The sequence below is a fragment of the Micromys minutus genome (assembly GCF_963924665.1).
Source record: "Micromys minutus genome assembly, chromosome: 29".
NCBI lineage: Eukaryota > Metazoa > Chordata > Mammalia > Rodentia > Muridae > Micromys > Micromys minutus.
This window is the reverse complement of record NC_137964.1, coordinates 30,067,475-30,090,578: the sequence shown is the minus strand read 5'-3', so window position 1 is coordinate 30,090,578 and position 23,104 is coordinate 30,067,475. Positions and strand designations below refer to the sequence as shown.

Sequence of the window (23,104 nt, the reverse complement as noted above, 5' to 3'; positions counted from 1 at the left end):
TTGACCAGGGGCTGTGGAGGAAAGGTGATTGCAGTGCAAGCATGAAGACCAGAGTTCAAATCCCCAGGACTTATATGAATGCTAGATGGGCATGAGAGCCTGCCTGTGCTCCTGACACATCTGAAAAGCAGAGATGGGGACTCCCAGAGCAAACTTGTGAGATTATCTGGATCGTGAGCTCTAGGCTCAGGTGAAAGACCCTGCGTCAGCACAGAAAATGAAGAGGTCAAAAGAGCACACCCAGTGTCATCCTCTGGCCTCCACAATGCTTGCACACACTCGTACACCGACTTGGGTACCCAGCACATTCACAGGGGAAGGAAAGAGATGTGCCAGATAGAAAGGATGCTATGGGGTCTGCCACGCCCTTGGTGTCTTTGATACAGTCCCTGGGGAACAATTGTATAGCTTTGCAGAATAGGGCAGAGAAACCTCCCCCACTGGAAATGAACCACTCTTTCCAGATGTGGCTCTTGCTGCAGGAGCCAGGTCCTAGAACCGAATATACCATGGGCCCTACGAGCCAAGCCAAGCTCCTGGCCACTACCCTCGTGAGGAGTATGATGAATCTCTCCCAAGCACCAGAATGTCACCCTTAAATAATATTCTTAACTGACCAACCCACCCCTCACTTCTGCCAACGGGGCTCCTCTTACTTCTGAATCTGCCCTGCCCTGCCCTGCCCTGCCATGCTGGAGACAGAACACAGGTCTTGTGCACGCCGAGGAAGTGCTGTACCACTGAGCTAGCTACACAGCCACCTTTCCTTTTCCTCTCCCATCTGCTGGTGCCAGTCAGCCGGAGTGTTTTAGATTTAATTCAGGCTTGCTGGTGTAAGAGTCGGAAAATTACTAAAGAAAAGACCCCAGACTTAGGTAGTCTGCAAAGACAAAGAGTACTTATTCTGTAGAAACCACAAGTGTGTGTTTGGGGGGGTCAACCATTTTTCAAAATGGCGACCCCAGACAAAGGCACACAGGCCTTCTTACTGGGAGCTAGCGGACCTCTCTAGAAGTTCTAGAAGGTTAGGTAATCTCTACTGTGATTGGCAGGGGGCAAAGCGGCGACATGAATTTAACTTTGATTGGCTACTGTGTGAGTTCTTCTGTGTTTAGAGAGTGGGTTAGGTGGTCTAATATTTTATTGGTGGGTGCTGGGAAAGTCACAGGGGTTGGCTTGTGTCTGCTGGCCCGTGGTCTGCATTCTAACATCAGGGAGGACTCATGAACACTTATCTACAGGATGAGATAGGGCTGCTCAGCCTAGACGACCCAGCCTAAGATAAGATATTTTCCCATTCTGTGTTTATCCCCAGGCCTTTCTTTGGGAGGGGGTGGATTTTTATGGTCTGTCCCCAGAGCTGGTGTCTTATGGCCTTCTTTTCGAAATCAGGCCTGGTCCATACGTGAAGACAAATGGGTTTGTGTTGTGTTTTTCACCGGAATCTGAACTTTCAGGGGTGAGTTGGAGAGAGAGAATTAGAGCTCTCTTCAGGTCTCCTCCCTGTGCTCAGAAGCCGAGAGGCGGCCACCTCTTTCCCAAATACTGACTCCACAGGTTCTTACCGCCCTGCCTAGAAGACACAAAAGGACAGAGTACTGCTAACCACAGCCTTAGAGACCCAAGGTGCCCCAGGACCTTCAGCTCAGCCTTTGTGTTGTCTACGTGTATCTGTCCCGTGTACCACTCTGTCTGTCCCTCTCCCAGCCCTTACCTGCACGTTTGATCCACCCCTGGCTGTTTCCATCCGTAGGATGACAACCGGTACCACGAAGACATCTTTGGAGTCACCCTCAGAACATATGAAGTGACCAACCGCCTTAGATCTGAGTCCATCGCCTTCATTGAAGAGAGCAAAAGAGACATAGATGAGTAGGTCATGTCCGGGGGATGGGCCGAAGCTGCGGGTGGGGGTTGGGGTCCCCAGACCAGAATGCATGGCTGTGATCCTGCTGCTACCTGGGCAGAAGGTTGCCCATTTGAAGCCAGCTGGAGCTACACGTGGAGACCTCCTCCCAAAAAAACAAAAGAAATGGGTGCACATTCCCAGGTGACCCCAGTCTTGGCATTCAGAAGTTGGGGCACAACCCTCTGGGGACTCCATGCTGGATATCTGTCTAGGGTGCCCCCTTGTGGAGCGATGCTTTCCCCCAACAAACACTGTAGCTCTTGATGCTCCACCCCTAGCTCCCCCTCCCCCTCCCCCACCCCAAGTCCCTGGGAACATTGTCATGGGTGCAAAAAAATTTTTTTTAAGATTTATTTATTTATTATATATAAGTACACTGTAGCTGTCTTCAGACACACCAGAAGAGGGCATCAGATCTCATTTCAGGTGGTTGTGAGCCACCATGTGGTTGCTGGGATTTGAACTCGGGACCTCTGGAAAAAGTAGTCAGTGCTCTAACCACTGAGCCATCTCTCTAGCCTGCAAATTAAAACAGACAGTATCTTGACAATTTCGCTCAGCTTCTAGGAGTTGCTAGAAAAAGCATGAAGCAGCCTAAGTGGTGTGGAGTCTCATTCTTAAAACCTTGTTGATGCCCACCCCATCCTCATCCCCTGCCCTCTGCCCTGTCCCTTAAAGCAGATGGGACTCTCTTTCGCAGAGTGGCCATCACCTGAGCCTTCTCGCTGTCTCTCCTTCAGACAGCTCAGGTGGCTCTACTCCATTCACTTCAGCTTACGTTCATTGCTGCGTGAGCATGCATGTGTGTGCATGTGTGTGAAAGTGCCTGGAGAGTTCGGGACAATTGTATGCTACCCCACATAGGTGCTAGCAACCGGCCTCAAGTTCTCTGGGAGAGCAGCAAGTACTTTTGAACGATGGAGCCATCTCCCCCGCCCTCAACTCTTCTGGTCTGTTTATGATTCGCTTTTTGAGGCAGTCTGTATAGCCCAGGCTGGTCTGAACTTGCTTTCCTTCTGCTTCTTTCTCCCAAGCATCAGGAAGACAGGTGCCCCCCACTGTCACACCCTGGTCACCCCAAAGAAAGCTAAGGAGCCTGGTTTCCACGCCACTAACACCTTCTCTCGTCCAACAGGGTTTTCAGCTCCTAACTGGATCCTCATGCCCCATGTGACGTGGGGTGGCTGCCCCAGTGCCCAAGCGAGGGCGGCTGCAGGTTGATTAGATGCGGACACACACGGCTGAACCTTCCCCACGGGACCCCGAGTGGCCCCGCTCTGCCTCTTGTCCTGTTGCTGTGTCCTGGTCCTTCTTCCCACTCTGGGCTCTCTCTCAACCCCAACCCTGGGTTTTCTCCTTGACTCTTGGGCTGTGATGCATCACCTTGTACCTTGCAGTGGCTCTTACAAAACCGTATCCTCCCCACCCGCTTGCTGCCAAGGGCAGGTATGTGGCACAGGAAAGCACTGGGTCATGGCTGTTAACTCCTGTTGGGGTCTGAAGGTGGCTGGCACTGGGTCTCAGATCACCCTGAGCCAGTCCCTTGATCACCTCAGCCCCCTTCCATCCTCTTTTTATGATGGTGTGTGTGTGTGTGTGTGTGTGTGTGAATGAGAGAGAGAGAGAGAGAGAGAGAGAGAGAGAGAGAGAGAGAGAGAGAGAAGAGTGTCCTAGGTCATTTTCTGCCCTTTTGCCTGCACATGCGTGCTGACCTTACCTGTGAGTCCACTGCCCACTGCCTTCACAGAGGATGTTCAGTGCCGTGAAACATGTTTCTAGATATTGTTAATCCCTCCCATGTCCGCCATGACAGGCCTGTGTCAGCCTCCCTGAAACACTTCAGGCGCCCTTACTAATCACAGAAGGAGACAGACACTTGTGGAGAAAAAGGTGTCCCAGGGGAGGACCCAACCACAGAATCCGAGGTGTTCAGAGTCTGTCTGGGAAATCCACCAGACAGTGGATTGGCCAAGCCCCTCCCTATTCTCACCAACCCCAGCTGGGGCCACGAGATACTGAGCTGTCTTCCCCAGGCAATCCTGGCCATGGGGTACCGTGAAGCATGCTGGGAGTAAGGTTTTTGTCATTAAGGGTATTTGGGTTAGTCTTCCAAGTTTGTCCTCATTAAATGAATGGATAGGCCTTTTTTAGTGCTTTGGAGCCTTGGCAGATGTCAGGGAGGAATGGGGTATCTGTTTTTCATTCCCCCAAACAGGCCTGCCTCCTGCCTGACAAGAATTCCCTTCCCCAAAACAAGCAGCGTAGGTAGCAGAATTCTAGCCATGACCAGCCGGCCCTCACAGGTAACCATCTTCTGAGGCAGTGTGGTGGTCCCTTATCCGGTTAACACAAATGGTAAATAAAAGTTACATCGGACAGTGTTGACGGATAGTCGAGGAAACCCCCAGGGTCCCCTTGCTCAAGAGATTGACTCTGGGGTCCCATGTTCTGTGCTCCTGTTTGGTTTTATGGGGCAGGAAAAACAAAATTACAACCATTTCCTCTATGTCCTGAGCTGGGGCCTGCTGTCCAAATACTAGGAATAGGGGCTGTCAAATAGAAAATGCTTTACAGCTGTGGGGTCCAAACCCTAGGTCTCCAATCCCACACACTTCTTTCTGTCTTTCTTTTTCTTCCTTTCCTTCCTTTTTGCTCCAGGGTCTCCTGTTGCCCAGGTTGACTTCAAACTCATAACCTTTAGTTCCTAACCCTACCACATCCAGTTTATGGTTTTGCCAGAAGCACCCTAGACAGGCACTCTACCAAACAAGCCACGTTCCCAGCCTTCAGTCCCTGCCCCCGAGTTCAGAGACTGGTGTCCTGTGGCACTGGACAACCCCTACTGTGTCTCATCACTGGCACATGGACTTGGCCCTGGTTAGGATCTCACCAGCCCTACCTTAGTACCACTGTTTCCTATTTGGTCTTCCATGCCTGTGGAGACTAAGCCCCCAGCACCCCAGAGCTACCTTTTGTAGGCCAAAGGTAAGGCAGTGACCTACTGACCTCCAACACAGTCCCAGGGACGTTCTTCTCAACCTTAAAGCCTCTGGCGACGCCGATTTCCCTAGATCTGAACTGCTATGCCCAACCTCCATTGAAAAGCTCTCTCTCTCTCTCTCTCTCTCTCTCTCTCTCTCTCTCTCTCTCTCTCTCTCTCTCTCTCTCTCTCTCTCTCTCTCTCTCTCGGCAAGCCAGGCTGCATGCACGCATGCATGAGTGGTTCTTGCAACTCTGAATAAGAAATGCTTACTCTGTGACAGGCTCCCCCCCCCCACTCCCACGCCCGGATATCTTTGTGATGCCATAGCGAGTGGACAGATGGAAACCCCGTGTCATTTGCCAGAGTCCAAAGGCACGGTTACATAACCAGGTTCAAGAGGGACTTGTGTTTATCAGTGCTAGGGATGGGACCCAGGACCTTACACATTCCAGGCTAAGCTATGCCCCCAACCCCCAAAAGAGAATATTTTAAAAAGACATTTGAACTCTTGGCATAGGCTTCTTCCTTAGCTCCTGGCTAGAACGTTGGAGATCAGTTGGATACTCTTCTTTTTCAAAATGCCTTAAGTAGCTTATCCAAAGGCTAAGCAAGGTGGGCGGCTGGGGTGGGTCAATACTGCCCTCTGCTGGTGGTTTTTAGTTAAAGCCCACAGCCAGCAACAAGCCCTTAGGGGGCTTAGAATAGGGGAACACAGTGGGTGAGCTTACTGGTTTGTTTACCTCCAACCCTGTTTCACAATGTTTTCCCATTGTGTTCTCTGCTGTTCCTGTGGCTCTGGTCCCCAAGAAGTTCAGCCCACGGGAGGAGAAAGAGCTTCCCTTCATGTCTTTGGAGAAAGCAGATGGCTTTCTTTTGCCGGGAGAGGGATGTTTAGGTGCCACTGTGATGCAAATGGACATGACCCATATTCTATTGCTGCCTTGTACCTGAGCAAGAGAATGGTCCATGACAGTACCAGCCCAAGCTCAAATAAGCCTCCATCTTCCTTTATACCACATTCAGCTTCCGTGGCTGGTTGATGGCCAGCACTGTGCCAATGGCAAGGTTACCATCATCACTAGTTTGAGGGAGGGAGAGGCAGGCAGAACTGGACTCTTAGGCTGAGTCAGCAAGACCTTGTGCCAGTCTGGTAGAGTGAAGACAGAGATCCCAGCCCTCGGTGAAGAAGAAAGTTGAATCAGGCCTCAGTATAAAGGGAGAAAGCTGAATTGGCCAGAAAACACAGGGCCAAGGGTGTGGATTTCCCTGATAAAGCCCCCTGCTTCAGGATGCAAGAGTGGAGATTTTGTTCTAGCCCAAGGCAAAAATGAAGTTTCTGAATGATGTCTGAACACTATCCCATCCCTTGCAGGGTCCCTCTCTCTGCACCTCTCTCTCTCTCTCTCTCTCTCTCTCTCTCTCTCTCTCTCTCTCTCTCACACACACACACACACACACACACACACACATATGGACACACCTACACAGAATCTTTCACTGGAAGCCATGGGCTTCCAGGTTAAGTTCAGTCAAGGGACCCAGTGCAGGTGGCCTTCATGGACAGGATCCAGCCTTGGGAAATCCAGGAGACCAGGCTGGCTTTTTCTCTCTTTCTCATTCACTGCCAGGTCCCCATCTAGAGGGAAAGGCACCCAAGAGGAGAAGTTGACCATGTCTCAAGCATAGGGACCCAGGGACCCCAGGGAAGCTTTCCTATTACAAGTCTGAGGTCTCAATCCCCAGTACCAAAATGCTCCAGAATCTCAAATGTTTTGAGAGCCAGCAGGAAAAGTAAGCGCTTTAGTTCATCTACAGAAGTATTTAAAGGAAAGCATAGACGTGTTCGTACCCATGAAGCTCAAGGGTAGAGCTTGCCTGGCTTGCAGAGTTCTGGACCCCATCCCAGCATGGCGAACCTGTTGCCTCAGGCTGTCTATGTAAGGTATCATGTAAAACATAAGTTTCATGTTTGGAGGTAGCTCCCATCTGCCAACTATCCCGTCACGAATATGCAAATATTATAAAATCAAAAATAATTCCAAAACCTGAAATACTTCTTGTTGCAAGAGTTTCAGCAAAGCACAGTTAATAACCTATCAGAGATAAGGGCGATGCTGGGGTGAGTGTGCCTCAGCCGTGTTTGTGGGTTTGTTTGGTTCAGACATACTCTGGTGGTTCTGGATAACTGAGCATCTCTGACCCAAGGCAGTTGGTCTCTAACAAGGTGTCCCTGGAAGACAGAAGCGGAGTTGACTTTAGGAACTAATGACCTCTGTCTCCTAGATGTGTCAGGAGGGGAACTGACCTCTAGGAGATTCCAGTCAGGACCCCACTGACCTTGGCCGCCATGTTGTTTAGAGCTGAATAAGTCTTCATAATCAGGGCTGACGTGGGTATTACAGGATGCTGATTGAACAGCATCTGTGACCTTTCCTACTAGATGCCACTAGTGACCTCCTGCCGTGTGTCACAGCCACAAAGGTCACCAGAAAGTAAGTGCTCCCTGGGAAGGCAGGCATGACCTTCAACCATTGGACCAAGAAATCATTGCTTTTGGGTCTCAGGGGCCATAGAACTGTGTTTCTGATGCTGTGGGCCTTCTGCTTACAGATCCAGAGGAGGCCAGCAGAGCCTGCCTCTGTCCAGTGGTTGCTTTTCTTACCTGCTTCAAACCGAGATCCAAAAGCTTTGTGGAGGATGACAGGGCAAAGCTCCCAAGCCCTATCCCAAGGGTGGCTACATGTTTTTAAGATAGATGCTTCAAGGCACCATCTCTCGAGCTGGGTCTGAGGTTATCCCCTTCCCCACCTCTGTACCCTGAGTTCTGTCTCCCTACTTTTGTTGTCCTAATGACTGACCCACTCCAGGTTCAGCAGTCGCTTGCTGTGGTCCCGAGTCTAACATGGGGTCAGGTTGCACCCAGAGGTGTTCACCGTGGAGTTACAGAGAGACTGGGGAGAAACGGGCAGAGCCTGGATTCCACCTTACCACCTCTAAGCTGTCAGAAACTTGGATGCCCCCACCCACCTCTGGCACCTCTATGCTGCTAATCTCTGCCATGTGTCCCGTGTGCGCCACCGCCCCCCCACGCCCTCCGTGAGGTTGTCCAGGCTGTGTTCTCGCATGCTTCTCTTCTATATAACCCTCGTCTTCTCATTTTATGGGATTCAACACAAAGTCTACTTATGCTTGTTTGCATTATGGTTAAACTATTAAAAAAAACACACACACAACAAAGTGGCCTGACTCAGCTGGCTGGTGTCTTTTGTTGCACTGGGTTGGAATGTCACCCATGTCCCTCCTACAGTCCTGGGCTGGTTTTCCAGAAAGAGCACATGGAGACTTAGAGGAAGCAGATGTGGGTGGTACTGTTGGAAAGATGATTCTCAGATCCTGATTTGAGACCAGGAGACTAGGTTTTTATCTCAGTCCCTCTTGGGCCACTGTATTCTTTAGCCAGTGACCACTGAGGACACTCCTGGATGCTGGCAGGAGGGAGGGAGGAACTAAGTCTCCAGTCCCCATGAATAGCCACCCTCCTCCACAACACCCCATAGAAAGAGATGGAACAGGAAAGGATGGGATGGAACAGGAAGAGAAGGGATAGAACAGGAAGGGAAGGGATGGGACAGGAAGGGAAGGAATGGAACAGGAAGGGAAGGGATGAAACAGGAAGGGAAGGAATGAAACAGGAAGGGAAGGGATAGAACAAGAAGGGAAGGGATGGGACAGGAAGGGAAGGAATGGAACAGGAAGGGAAGGGATGAAACAGGAAGGGAAGGAATGAAACAGGAAGGGAAGGGATAGAACAAGAAGGGAAGGGAAAGGATGGAACGGGACGGGAAGGGATGGAACAGGAAGGGATAAAACAGGAAGGGAGGGGATGGGACAGGAAGGGATAGAACAGGAAGGGAAGGGATGGGACAGGAATGGAAGGAATGGAACAGGAAGGGAAGGGATAGAACAGGAAGGGAAGGGATAGAATAGGAAGAGAACAGGAAGGGAAGGGATGGAACAGGAAGAGATAGAACAGGAAGTGAAGGGATGGAATAGGAAGGGAAGGGATGGAACAGGAAGGGAAGGGATGGAACAGGAAGAGAACAGGAAGTGAAGGGATGGAACAGGAAGAGATAGAACAGGAAGGGAAGGGATGGAAGGAAAGAGATGAAACAGGAAGAGATGGAACAGGAAGGGAAGGGATGGAACAGGAAGGGATGGGATGGGATTGAGTGGGTTTGGTAGGAAAATAAATAGGCCTCCTCCAATTTCCCCCAACTTATTTCCCTCTGAGTGTGAGCAGCCACTTCCTGAAGCAGTATGATACTCAAACACTGCTGATTTCCTCTGGCCTCTCAGGGGGGTGGGCCGTATAAAGAGCCAATTCCTGAAATTTTCTTCACCTGTCCAGTAGTATTGGCTCTGGATCAGGCCTCCACATCTGCGTGTTTAACCAGCTTCCCACCAAACACCTACTCATGCTAGAGTTTTGTCAGGTCCAGCCTGAGCGCTTAGAGCTGGCTGGGGACAACTAAACAGGATAAGTGTCCCAACTCATGGCTCCTGTTGCCTAGCAACCAGGTGAACATTTTAAGTTTACACCAAAACAGAACCTTCACAAGCACAAATCAAGGAAGAGAAGGGCGGCGAAGGTAAATGATATGTGTGTGAATGGGTGTGTGGGGATGGATAAGAATAAGTTATGTCACTGGAGATCAGTCTAGAGCAGCGGTTCTCAGCCTGTGGGTCGTGACCCCTTTGGGGATCAAAGAACACTCTCCCAACGGTCACCTAAGAGCATTGGGAAGCATGGGTATTTCATATTCCATTCATAACAGCAGCAAAGATAGTTATGGCGTAGCAATGAAACAATTTTAAGGTCACCACAGCATAAGGAACTGTATTAAAGGGTTGCAGCGTTAGAAAGGTGGAGAACCTATGCTCTAGAGAACTGTCTGGGGGGACGGGGGGTGGGGCTGACTCAGTGGGTAGGGGTGCTTGCTGCCACAGACTGATGACCAGAGTTCGATCCCTGGAACCCACCTGAGAGAGCGAGCTGCCTGCACAGTTGTCCTCTGACCCCCACACACATGTATCATGTCACAGACACACACACGGGCTTCCCATTCATGGAGTAAAAATATACTTGTATTCAGCTATAATAGCGCACACAGGTGAACTCAGCAACTCGAGGTTATTCTCTACTACCCGGGAAGACACAAGAGACCCAGTCTCGAAAAGGAAGATAAATAGGGCAGTGTAGCACAAACCTTTGATCCCAGCACTTGGGGGGCAGAGGCAGGTGAATATCTGCGTCCAAGGACAGCCTGGTCAAAGCCAGCCAGGGATACACAGAGAAATCCTATCTTGAAAAACTGAGGGGGAGATGGGGAGGGAGAGAGAGAAGCGGAAGTCGGGGGGAAGAGAGAGAGAGAGAAAGCTTTCTCCCCCTTCATTTTACCCTTTGCGAAGTCACCAAAAGGATAAAGCCAAGGAACAGGGGTGGGAAGCTGGTTCCATGGTTAAGAGCATTTGCTCTGCAACCTTGAGGACCCAAATTCACATCCCAGCAGTCGTGAAACGAGCCAAGGGTGCCCTGTAGGGGCAGAGACAGGAGGATCGGGGCTTCCGGGCACCAATCTATCTGAAAAACATGAGTTCAAGGTTCAGGAGAGACATTACCGCAAAGGAATTATATGTGCGTGCGTGCGTGCGTGCGTGTGTGTGCATTATATACTATATATACGCATACATATATATAAATCCTCTGGCCTTGGAACACACAGGCACGTGCAACCACATACACAGGTGTGCATATGTCAGACACACACACGTTTATAATCAAGTTGAGCAGTATAGTATCAAGCCTGTGACTGAGTCACTGTCTGGGCCCTCCCTTAACTTGTTATGAGATTTGAAGACTTCCCACGGTGATTTCCCAGGGTTATGCTCGCCCCGTTCCCTTCTTCACCGCCACAGGATTATCACCAAATAAAACGGCTATCAGCTGGGAGAAAGCCTCAGTAATGAATCAGCCATGGCCGAAGTGTGTGTTAAACGCTGTAGCCGGTGACTGACTCTGGTTTACAAAGCTCTGAAGAGACACTTCCTGCCGTTTCAGCAGCAAATCCAGGCGCAAGATCAATGGAGGAGGAGAAGCCTCCCCTTGTGCCTCAAAACCAATGGCACGGTGTTCCTCAAAATGCAGGCACTGCCCCAGGTTTCCCCCTTCCAGAAAGATCTCTTTCATACTGTGCTTTCAGCCAAAGGCACCCAGTGCCACTGGGAACCAGAGAGGGCCAGCCAACTACTCAGCTCAACACGCACAGTGCACACTTTGGGTGCCAGGACCTTGAAACCCTCCTTTGCCTCCCCAGCTCCACCAAAATCTTCTCTTTGGGCTGATCCTCCCAGAGGGCTTTACATGGCTCCCCAGTGCCCCCTCTTTTCCCCTCCCCCGCGCATGCGCAGGAACACCCTTTGACCTCCGCCATCTTTGTTGGCCCCTTTGTACTGTTAAGGATTAGTTGTACCTTTACACTTCACTGTGAAGTAGAATCAACCTAAGGAAGGAAAAGTTGGTTCGGCTTGTGATTGAGGAGTACTATCCATCGTGGTGGCAGGAGCAGGAGGCAACCGGTGACACTGCGACCAGAGAGTGGCGCTGAGCAATACTGCCTCCTTTTTATTCAGAAAAAGACCCTAGCCCACAGAATGGTGCTACCCACTTTTTAGGGTGGGTCTTTACATCTCAATAAACGTAATCTAGTTAAGCCCTCCCATATATGCCCAGAGGTGTGTTTCCATGGTGACTTGAAACCCCCCATCAAATGGAGGATTTGGGATTAACCCTTCACTCCCTCGTTTCTAGAGTCGGCACGGCACCTTCTTCAGGTCAGTCACAGTCTCTTGGCAGCACTCTGTGCGTAGATTAACGCGGCTTCTCTGCCTTTGTGTATTTGTTACCTCTCGCCACTGAAACCCTGGGTAACAAACACTTAAATCTCCTCCTCTGCGGCCGGCCGCACCACTGCAGCGAAGGTTGGAGGGTGAGGCTCGGAAACCAGTGCGGTGCAAGAAAAACCTCCAAACCAAATTGCGACCATCCCCGGGCGTTCAGGTGGCCATCATGAAAGATGCTCACAGCTGGGCTTATGAGCTACTGACCTCATACAAGGAGGGAATGGGGAGAGACGCGAGACACCTGAGTATCCGCCCAGCCCTCCAACAAGTTGTAGGCACTTCCGCCCTACTGGGAACCGACCTGAGTCTGGAGAGGGGCTGGAATATATAAGTAGAGAAGGAGTCTGAGGAGGGGTCTAATTATGGAGTCACTATGGCTATGTTTGTTTACGCTGGGTGCCAGGTGCAAACCGTGTTCCTGTATCTCCTCACCTACTGATCTGTAAGTCAGCCCCAAACGGGGAAATGAGGGAGATGTTATTTAGTTCCCCACTCCCAAGGAGAAAATTCTCATGACAAGCAGGGCTGGGGGAGTTCTCTACAATGCTGGGAAAGTCACGGGGCTCTTATCCCATCATCCCAGAAGGAACATGGCTTATCAGCACCCAGTTTTCAGTCCGGTAAGACTTACTAGGGACTTGTGGCTTCCAGAACTGATAAGCGCTTGGCAGGAGATTTTTGTTTCTGTTTGAGATAAGTTGTCTCTCCACCAGGCCCTGGTTGGCTTGGTACTGGATAGGTACACCAGGCTGGCCTTGGGACTTGCAAAGATCTGCTTGCCTCAGCCTCCTGGGGGCCACTCCCATACCCTGATACATTGTTTTAAGCCTGTATGTCTGAAGTCCCATTAGGAAGCTAAAACAAATGTAGCTCAGAGGGAGAGCAGAGTTCTTAGCAAGCAAGTGTGCATTAAGACCCTGGGTTGCACAGTTAGACCAGAAAGAAAATGGACGGGGGGGGGGGAGGTAGAACTGGGTGGCTTTGTTGCTGTTTAAGCGTTTCCTAGCCTTCTCTGGCTTCTAGAAGCTTTGTAAATTCCTTGGCCCATGGCCTGCTTCACTCAAGCCAGTGTTTCTCAACACCAGCTATTCTCCGACCTTTTCCCCTGCCCCGTCCTCCTTGAGGACTGTGTAATGACGCTGGCCCAGGGCCACTCAGCGTAAGATCTGTCCAGAGTGTCCTGCCTTGCTCACACCTGAGAAGTCTCTTTCACCATTACTAGAGCAGATCTATTCATCAGCTACCAGGCTTCATCTTAGGGACATTTTATGGGGACTGTTGACCCGACACTGGTCAGCAAGGCTCATCTTCCCGGGGAAGGAGGCAAAACCAATGGAGAAGACCTGCAGGAAGGTTAAATAGGAGGGTAGAAAGATGCCAGCCATAAGGTGACTTCAGGGACACTTGAGGAAGGTGAGAGGGCCAGACAAGCCAGGAAGGGAAAGCTGGGCTGCCACATAACTCTCTAGATCTGGAGAGGTCCTTGAATACCCCAGAACATTTGACCAACTTTTTAAAAGATTGTCGTTTTAATTCTGTGTAGGCGTGTGTCTTGTACAGGACTATCTTGGGAGCCAAACATCAGCCATCTTCAGGAGTTCAGCTGTACCAAGAATCCTGCCAGCTGCCCTTGTTGACTGTTCTCCTCTTGGATGGGGGCGGGGCAGTCTGGAACTGGCACTTGTAGCCACGCCTCCCCGCCACATGTATTCAATTCTGCCCTAATTGCAGGTGACCCAAGCGGGAAGCTAGAATATATAAGGGAGACCTGGGAAGGGTTTCATCTATGCTGGGGACATGCCATCCAGTGTGGCTGCTTTAAGCCCACTCACGTGTCTCACTTTATAAGAAAAGCTCATAAGCCCACCGGTTCCCTATCTTGTGGAACTGTGCCTCAGTTTGTCCTCAGGCACTTAGGAGGAGGAATACGTGGTGTTTATGCCTTCCCCTGGGAAAGGCTTTTAGCAGGTGTGCTTGTGCACATGAGTGTAATGCCCTCAGAGGCCAGAAGAGGGCATTAGATCCCCAGTGCTGGAGTTACAGGTGGCTGTCACCCATCTGACAGGGATGCTGGGAATCAAACTCAGGTTCTCTGCCAGAGTAGTGGATGTTCTTAACCTCTGAGACATCTCCCCAGCCTCTCAACTGATTTCTTTTGGTGAACCACACAGCCATGGGCACCCTGGGCAAGTATACTCTAGCACTGAGTTACACACCTAGCCTCTGATGTGCTGGTTGTTGGTTGTGGTGATATATATGCAGGTTGTGTGTGTGTGTGTGTGTGCGCGCGCGCGCGCGCACACACACATGCATGCACGCACACACACACACAGGGACTATGCACTTTTATTTTATTTTTGAGACATGGTTTCTTACTAACCTAGAGCACACTTTGGACTAGCCTGAAAGCCCCAGGGACCTGCCCCTGCCTACCTCCACTCCCTGCTGCTGGAACTATAAGCCCTCAACACCACCTCTGACTTTTCTTTCATTCTTTTTTTATTTAAAAAAAATACTTTGTTTTTTTTTAATTATTATTCATGAATATGTCTATGCCACCTGCTTGCAAGTGCCAGAAGTTGTCAGATCTCATGAGGCTGGAATCACAGGCAGCCTATAGCTACCCAGTGTGGGTTCTGGGAACTGAACTCCGGTCCTCTGGAAGAGTAGTATGTGCTCTTAACAGCTGAGCCATCTCTCCAGGCTCTCCTTTCATTTCTAACATGGATTCTGGGAACAAATTTGTGTCCTAATGCTTGCAAGCAGTTTACTGAGCTATCTCCCCAGGCTCCTCAGCCCTTGACTTTTTCTTTTTAATAAAATATCACTTTAATAGATAACCCAGGCTGGCCTCAAACTTGCAAGCCTCCTGTCTCGGCCTCCAAATTCCTGGGATTACAAGGGGTGCCGGGCCTGGCTTCTGTGGATAGCTGAGTCTAGCTAGATGGTAGCCCTGCTTTCCTTGGCTTGACCATCTCCTGGGAAGAGATACCTGCAGCATGAAACTATTAAGGACTGTAATGGGAATTTCTCCTTCTTGGGAAGCACTAACACCACCTGTGAAAGCACTCCCTTTCTTAGATAGGATTAGCAGTCCGGGCATGCCCCCAGGTCTTCAAAGCCTGTGCTAGAGGGAAAGGTCAACAGTCAGTGTCATTCTGTCCAGTCCAGAGAATGGTCCGTGGCAGCCATGGCTTGGGTTTTTATTTTATGTATGCGGGCCTTTGCATGTAAATCCACACACCTGAAGTCATCGGAGCCCATAGGACTATAGCTAGAGATGGCTGTGAGCCACCATGTGGAGGCTGGGAATTGAACCAGGTTCTCTGTAAGAGCAGCCAGTGCTCATAACTGCTGAGCCATCTCTCCAGAAAAGGTTGGTTGGTTGGTTGGTTGGCTGGTTGGTTGGTTGGCTGATTGGGTGGTTGGCTGATTGGGTGGTTGGCTGATTGGGTGGTTGGCTGATTGATTGGCTGATTGGCTGATTGATTGGCTGATTGATTGGTTACTATATAAGGGCAATGATTGGGTTTTGAATGAGTAGTCAATCAGGTAGACAGCAACCCACAATAAAAGAATAAAGGGAAAAGTGTGAACAAAATATCAGGTGAGGCTGAATAGCCGACATTAACTGGGAAAACTGAGGCTGCCAGGTAGAGTTCCTGCTAGAGCTTTGTTTGCATAGCTGAGCTTCCATCTCTCCCCACCACAGGCTTTTTTCTAGCCTGAGCTAATTGACGGTAACCTCGGTGGGAAATGCTTTGCCTCAAGGATGCAGCACTCTTGCTCTTGGCCTGGTTTGCTGTTCTGTCCCCTCAGGGTCACAGAGTTAGGGAAGGGTGAGCCCATCCCTAAAGGGCCTCATAGGACACTGGACAAAGACACACTTGGAGCAGAGGGTCAGACCCTGCTTTGGGAACCAGCTTCTCAGTGAGCTCACACCGCAGGCAGCAGCTCTAACACACGTTACTGGGCCACTTAGGTGTATGAAGCAGGTGAAAGGCAGGGGCCTGTGGGCAGAAGGGCTCATCAGGTCTGAGACCACAGGACGTGTGTTCTTGCACTCTGAGAAGGCGCTGCAGGGAAATGGAACTGTCAGCAAAGGTCCCGGGCAGGAGAGGAGCCCAAAGGAAAAAATGCATTTGCCGTTGTCTGTCCATATGGAGGAAGGGGGTGGTGAGGGAAGCTCCCTGAGACACCCAAATCTATGATTTCTCACAAAACAGAGGAAGCCCTCGGATATGCCCCGAAGCTCTGTGTTCTGTGAAGTCACTTGCTTTTAGTTAACTTTAAAAGTCACAGGGATCAGAGGTCAGGCGGCTGAACTACATGTCTTTAGTCTTTCCCTCACTGGCTCATCTCACAAAAACAGCTCTGATAACAGTTGTTTAGTTGACTCTTCAAAGACGGGAAGGCTACTGTTTTCAAAACTGCTGACTCCTGTTTGGGGGATAAGCTCTCAGAAATCACATATTCTCCCCCCACCCCCCCCCATCTTGGCCAGTTATGAGTCCCCCACTCTGACGGCTTCTCCCGTACTTTCAAAAGAGGCTCTTTGGAGCAAGGCCAGAAACTGTACTAGTCTATGACATAACATAAATATTTAGAAGGCAGTTTAACAGCTTGTCCGTTGGACAAAACATTGGTGGTATACCCCCCCCCAGGGCCTCCCCAGATAGAGCTTTTGACTAGTTCTATGGTGTCGGAAATGTATTCCCTCCCACGGAGCAGGCCTCAAATGCAGCTGGGAACCAAGGGTTGGGAGGAGGACCGTGGGATACTGACTTCTAAGTGTGACGTGGCCGTTGTAATCGTGAGAACATGGCGGCTGTAACTGTCTGCACGGGGCTCCGTGGAGAAAATGAAGTACAACAAAGCACATTAGGGTTGGGTTGGGACTCTTTGGTAAGAAGGGGTCATGAAAAGTGGGAGGGGTGAGGGAGGGAGTAGGTGAAGGCGAAGGTGATCCCAGTGCCTCCTATATAAGGACAAAACTGTTCAAAGTCTGTAAGATTCATTTGAAAGTGGGAGTGGGTGGGTAATGAGCATGTGAGTGCAGGTGTGTGAGGAGGCCAGCAGGGGGCGCCAGATCCCCCGGAGCAAAAAAATACAATAGATTGTAAATCTCTAACATGAGGCCTTGGCTAAGTCCTTTTAAAGGTAGTACATGCTCTTAATCACTGAGGCACCCACCACATACAAGATATTTAAATAAAGTATCAATTCTTCACCTGTCACCTGAGTGACAAAGTGGCCTTTAGGTATTGAGAGGCCAAAATAACCACCCTCAGATTGTGTTAATTCTACAACCCTTTTAGAGGCAAATTCCTTGGAGAATCATGACCGCTACTCACCACTGTGCAAACATAAGAGCTTTGTGTCCAGTCACATTGCCCAATAAGTCTACTTGTAACTTCTGTGTGTCCGTGTCTGTGGCTGTGTGTGTGTGTGTGTGTGTATCCTGTGTATACAGGTGTCCCAGAAGACCAGAAGGAGGGGTATACTGGCTGGTTTTGTGTCAACTTGACACAAGCTGGAGTTATCACAGAAAAAGGAGCCTCAGTTGAGAAAATGCCTCCATGAGATCCAACTGTAAGGCATTTTCTCAACTAATGTTTGAAAGGGGAGGGTGGAGCCATCCCTGGGCTGGTAGACCTGGGTTCTACAAGAAAGCAGGCTGAGCAAGCCAGGGGAAGCAAGCCAGTAAGTGACATCCCTCCATGGCCTCTGCATCAGCTCCTGTTTCCTGACTTCCTCTGGTGATGAACAGCGATATGGAAGTGTAATCTGAATAAACCCTTTCCTCCCCAATTTGCTTCTTGGTAATGTTTGTGCAGGAATTGAAACCCTGACTAAGACAAGGGGGTATTGGAACCCCTGGAGCTGCGGTGACAAGCAGCTGTGACAGTCTGCTGTGAGTGCTTAGGAACTGAACCTGGGTCCTCTAACACAACTGTAGACTCTAACCACTGAGCCATCTCCTCCCTACTTCTTTCTCTCATTTAAAAAAAAAAAAAAATCTGGTTCTTGGAGAGGCTTGGGGCCCCATATCTGCTCATCCACTTTTTGAATACAGTGTTCTCCCTGCAGACTTCTTTACTTCAGTCGCTGTCAGAGTGTGGTAGCCGGGCCAATCAGGCTCAGACCCCGTCTATGAAGTGGCCCCGCATTTGTACGTAATCTGCACCAGCCATCATATGTCAACGGCACCTGTTGGTGACCTGTATGTAATCCACAGACCAAATGCTAGAGAAGTTATTTACTGTGTGTCTGGGGACAATAACTAAAGCCTATACACATGCAATACATGTGTGATTAGTCCCAGCACTTGGGAGGCAGAGTGGACGGATCTCTGAGTTCGAGGCCAGCCTGGTCTACAGAGTGAGTTCCAGGACAGTCAGGGCTACACAGAGAAACCCTGTCTTAGAAACAACAAAGAACGATGGCTGGAGAGCTGGTTCAGTTAAGAGCGCCGACTGCTTTTCCAGAGGTCCTGAGTTCAATTCCCAGCAACCACATGGTGGCTCACAACCATCTGTAATGGGATCTGGTGTGTCTGAAGACAGCTACAGTGTACTTGTATACATAAAATAAAAGTCTTTTTAGAAAAAACAAAACCGAAAGGTCCTGTTTTTTCAGACAGGGTCTTGAGTAGCTTGGGCTAGCCTCGAACTTCACTATGTAGCCAAGGATGACCTTAAACCCTGATCGTCCTGCCTTCACCTCCCGAGTGCAAAAGCTGCAGGCAAACATCATTACAACAGTTCATTCATGGCCACGGGTTGAACCGAGTGCAGCACGAAGGGCAGCGGTTCTGAACCTGTGGGTCTCGACCGTCAGCAAACACCTATCTCCACCTATCTCCGATGGTCTTGGGAACTAAGAATCCACGGCGTGCTCAGAAGCAGTTAGACGGTAACGGGGGTTCCTAAAACCATTGGAAAGAATGTGTTTTCTGATGGACACAACCCATTGGTGGAGAACCGCCGATCATGCACGCTAGGCAAGCTCTACCCACCGGGCCATGTTCCAAACACATCTGTTGTCGGTGTGACTGTTTTTAAACGAGTTCTAGCTATGTAACCAGGCTGACCTCAGAGTCTCGGCCGTCCTGCCTCAGGCCCCGCGAGTTTCAGGGATTACAGGCATGGGCCACCGCATCTGACTTCTTAAAACGTTTTTGACTCCCCCCCCTTCACCGCTTGTTTTGCTGGTTGGTTGAATCCATAGCGTGGAGCCCACCAAGGGCCAACTGCAGAATAAGGGGCTCTGTTGAAGGAGGTATGGTGAGCCCCAAGCTTGTGGAGATTCTGTGCAAGATAAGCACCCCCAAAGAAGCCAAGGACCCCTAAGGCCATGCTGGAGAACTGACTGATGGTGTTTAAGGTTGATTAAACTTTAGTCCCCAAGTGTACGTCTGCGTCAGGATGTGTGTATGAGGGGAGAGGACAACAGATCCCCTGGAGCTACAGCTCCAAGCTGCTGTGAACCGCCCACATTTCCGTCTAAGCAGTCTGGGTCACGACGTGATCCAGCCTGTCCCCACAAGGGGTCTGTTAAACCGTGTGAAATACCTTCCTGGGAGGAATTCCGTTCCTTCTATGGCTGTATCCAGGGCTTCAGCCTGTTTCTTCCCCTGGAAGGGGGGGGGGTCATTTAAATCAAGTGAGGCCCTTTGATTCTGAGGTGTAATATAGAAAAGGGAATTTCACAAGTGTCCTTTTTTTTTTTTTTTTTTTAAAGAACATCTCTTCCATGGGAATGGTTGAAGCTCAGGAAACAGTCATGGATCTGGGCAGTTTAGCTGGAGCAAAAGTATGTGCCGTTTGCTGATTGGTTGATTTGATTAATTGGTTCATTGGTTGGGACAGGCACTTCCTATGTGGTCCTGACTGTGATGGAGGTCAATAGGTAGACCAAGCTGGCCTCAAACTCACAGAGACCTTCTTGTTTCCTGCCTCCCTAGAACTGAGATTAAAGATGTATGCCACCATGTGTGTGTGAAATGACAGAAGTCAGACTAACTGACAGACAGACAGACATCACTTCTCATTCTTCCCCCACCTGGGATAAAACCCAGGACCTCTCATACGCTAAACAAGTGCCCTATGATAGCTTCTCTTCTTCAAGCATTTCCTTGTGAAATGTGTCTGCACATATGTCTCCGTCCCTTTTGATCTATAAAGCTTGTGTGTGTGCTTTGGCTTTTTTATTCTGGGAAAGTAAGCAAATGGGGCAATGTACCTTACCCACCACCAGGACAGTCCAGGGGCATTAAAAACACCCCAGGGCCCGACTTTCATCACCGCAGTCAGAAAGTCAGTGTTCATTAAGAAGAAACCCATGGGCCAGGAGAGATGGCTCAGTGGTTAAGAGCACTGGCTGCTCTCCCAGAGGTCCTGAGTTCAATTCCCCTCACCTACCTTAGAGCTTACAATCACCTCTAACCCCACTTCTGGGAGTACCAGACATACATGTGATGGACAGACATACATGCAGTCTGTCAAAGCATCCATATATACAAAATAATGTGATTTTAATCTTTAAAAAAATAGCTGGACATGGTAGCACCTGCCTTTGATACCAACACTAGGGAGGAGGCAGAGGCTAGTGGATGTCTGTGAGTTCAAGGTCAGCTTGGTCTACCAAAAAAAAAAAAGTAACCCCTATTTTTCTCCTTCTGCCTTAATATCCTCAAACCTACATTCAGTTGGATTCATTTTTTCTGAAAGTTTCCTGCAAGGGGGTGGGGGAGTCATGTGGAACTTGCCCTCTTGTTTCTGTTTTCTGGGGGCATGCCTCCCTTGGGGCTCACCCTCGAGGTAGTAGCACCAGCCATACAATTCCCTTTTAACTTGTGATTAGGAGGCATTCTGTCCACCTTCTGTTCAAGGCCTAAACAAGTTTCTGGCCAGCATCATTAGCCAGGAATGTTTTTCTTATAGGCCTGGGAAACATCTCTTTAAAAGCATAAATACGGAAGACAGTGTCCCTGCCTCCCTGTTGCCAGGGGGAGTTGAGAGGGGCTCTTTGTTCCTAACTGTAACCACCTGTGTGATAGAGATTTGAAAAGTTTCATTCTTTCTGAAGGCGAAGGGCAGGCAGCTAGCCAGCTTGCTGGGTTCCCAGAAGACAAGGCCAGTTTAGGAGGAAGGAGGAAAGGATAGGTCTCAAGAAGGAGGGCCTGCCTTCTACCCAAGGAGCTGTGGGAATGGGCAGAGAAAGTCCGTGCTCTGTGAAGAGGGGAATGGAGCTTCCTATTCAGAGAGTGGGGTCTCACCTGCTGTCTATCTGCTCGGTGATGGATGGCTTGATCTCTGGAATGCGCATCCCCATAACAAAACCCCGTTCTTCATTCGTAAAGGGCATTTCTTTGGCTGCCAGATTCTTTTCCCTCCCTGTCACCCCAACCTGCGTTTTTTGAAAATCTTTGGTCATCTATGACCAGATGGCGGGCTGTACGGGGAAGGGACTGCCCCTCCTGATGAGATCACTGATCAGCTCCCCAGCTGAAGGAAGGATGGATGGAAATGGTTTCTCCCGATCTGAGCACCACCTGTGATGCTGGTGATTAACCACAGTTTAGGATCAGGGCCACAGAGAGGACCAGGCAGCAACTGAGGACAGAGAAAGATTTGGTCTTTGGAGGCCAGGCTTTGAGAAGCATCCCCAGCCCTGAGTGCATTATGGGTATAGAGTTGGCTTCTTTTCCACCAGGGTAGATCCTGAAGTGAGACTGTCTTACCTCAAACACAGGCACCCACGGCTACAATCCCTCTTGGCTGGATACTGCACAGGCCATGTGAACCTACTTAGCCAACACCCCTACTGCCCCAGGATTGTATGTAGACATTCTTCCCATTTTACAGATGGGGAAGGAAAACTGAGCCTCACAAAGGTAGCTTCTTCTAGCCCAATAGCCAGTTAGACCCGTGGAAGCTGTACTAGTTTCTCTTCCGTAGCTTTGATAAAATACCGAGATGAAAAGCAACTGAGGGGAGAAAGGGGTTTTTTTAGCTAACAATTCCAGGCTTTGCTCCATTACAGGGAAGCCAAAGCAGTGAGAATCTGAAACAGCTAGTCGAGAGCAGAGAGAAAGGAACAAGTACATGCCTGTGCTCAGGTAGACTTCTCAACTCTTGAGCAGTTCAGTTCAGGATCCCCTTGCCTAGGAATGGTGACGGCCATAGTAGGCTGGGTCTTCTCATACCAGTTAGCTACTTAAGGCAAACCCTCCTCCATCCAAGACATACCACAGGCCAACCTATGGTAGGCAGTTCTTGACAGAGACTCTCCTCACTAGTGAATCTGGGTTGTGATGACTTTGACAGTAAAAGCTGTCACACAGTCCACTGGTGATAGTTATGAAGAATCTGTCACATGCAAGGTCTCTGCCAAGGAAGTAAGTATCCTAAAGAGACTCTTCTGGACTTGAAGGGGCTTCATACCAGAAAGGGAAGTCACATGCTGCACAAATGGTTATAAGTCAAGCAAGGTACTCTAGTATTGAAAACACAGGGAAAGAGGGAAGGCGGCAAACAGAAGCCAGGCCAAGCCCTGGAAGAAGAGGGTCAGCAAACAGAAACAGGAGGCTTGCCCGAATGTGGACCCTGAGCAATGGGATGTACCCAGGAAGGTGCCCGTGGGAGGAAGGAGACGGCAGCTATCTGGGACCCACTTGGGCTGGAGGAGGAGAGAATGGCATAAGCTACAGGTGGGTGACGTCCGTCCCTTTGTTAACAATGTTGGAGATTTCGGATGTATTTCTAAGGACAGTAGAGACCCACAGGTTCCGATCCAGAACGTCTGGGTCTATCTTTACTTTTCCCTTTGTATACCAACTGGTCTTTCCAACCCTAGTCGGAATTCCCGCTCCTGAGATTCAATAACTCTGACTGTACCATCACCTATATTCCACAGCATGGGACCTGACCGTGAACGGAAGTTGGTTTTGTTTGCTTGTTTTTCTTCGAGGGAGGAGGAGGATTGCTGGGCAGGCAGAGGTGCTTGTTGCCTGGTAACCTGAGCTCCTTCCCTGGGACCCATGCACTGGAAACAGAGAACAGACTCCTGCAAGTCGCCCTTTGACGTCCATATATGCACACCACCCATCCAAAATAAAATGTAAATAAAAGCGTTGCTAAAGATGAGACCTGAGGCTCTCCTCTGACCTTCACTCACGTGCACACACATATGCGCGCATGTATGCACATACGTGAACACACATGAACATACATGCACACACATGTATT

General features: G+C 49.8%; 1 protein-coding gene across 1 annotated transcript in view; it reads left to right on the top strand.

The window, feature by feature from the left end:
• NOS1 (nitric oxide synthase 1) overlaps positions 1-8,109 on the top strand; it is a 153,718-nt gene extending 145,609 nt beyond the window's left edge. Inside the window, exons 27-28 of the mRNA XM_080941335.1 lie at positions 1,754-1,872; positions 3,045-8,109. Coding sequence (XP_080797461.1) covers positions 1,754-1,872; positions 3,045-3,060 — 135 coding nt within the window. The 3' untranslated portion in view covers positions 3,061-8,109. The remainder of the gene's footprint in view (positions 1-1,753; positions 1,873-3,044) is intronic.
• Positions 8,110-23,104: the final 14,995 nt, after the last annotated feature.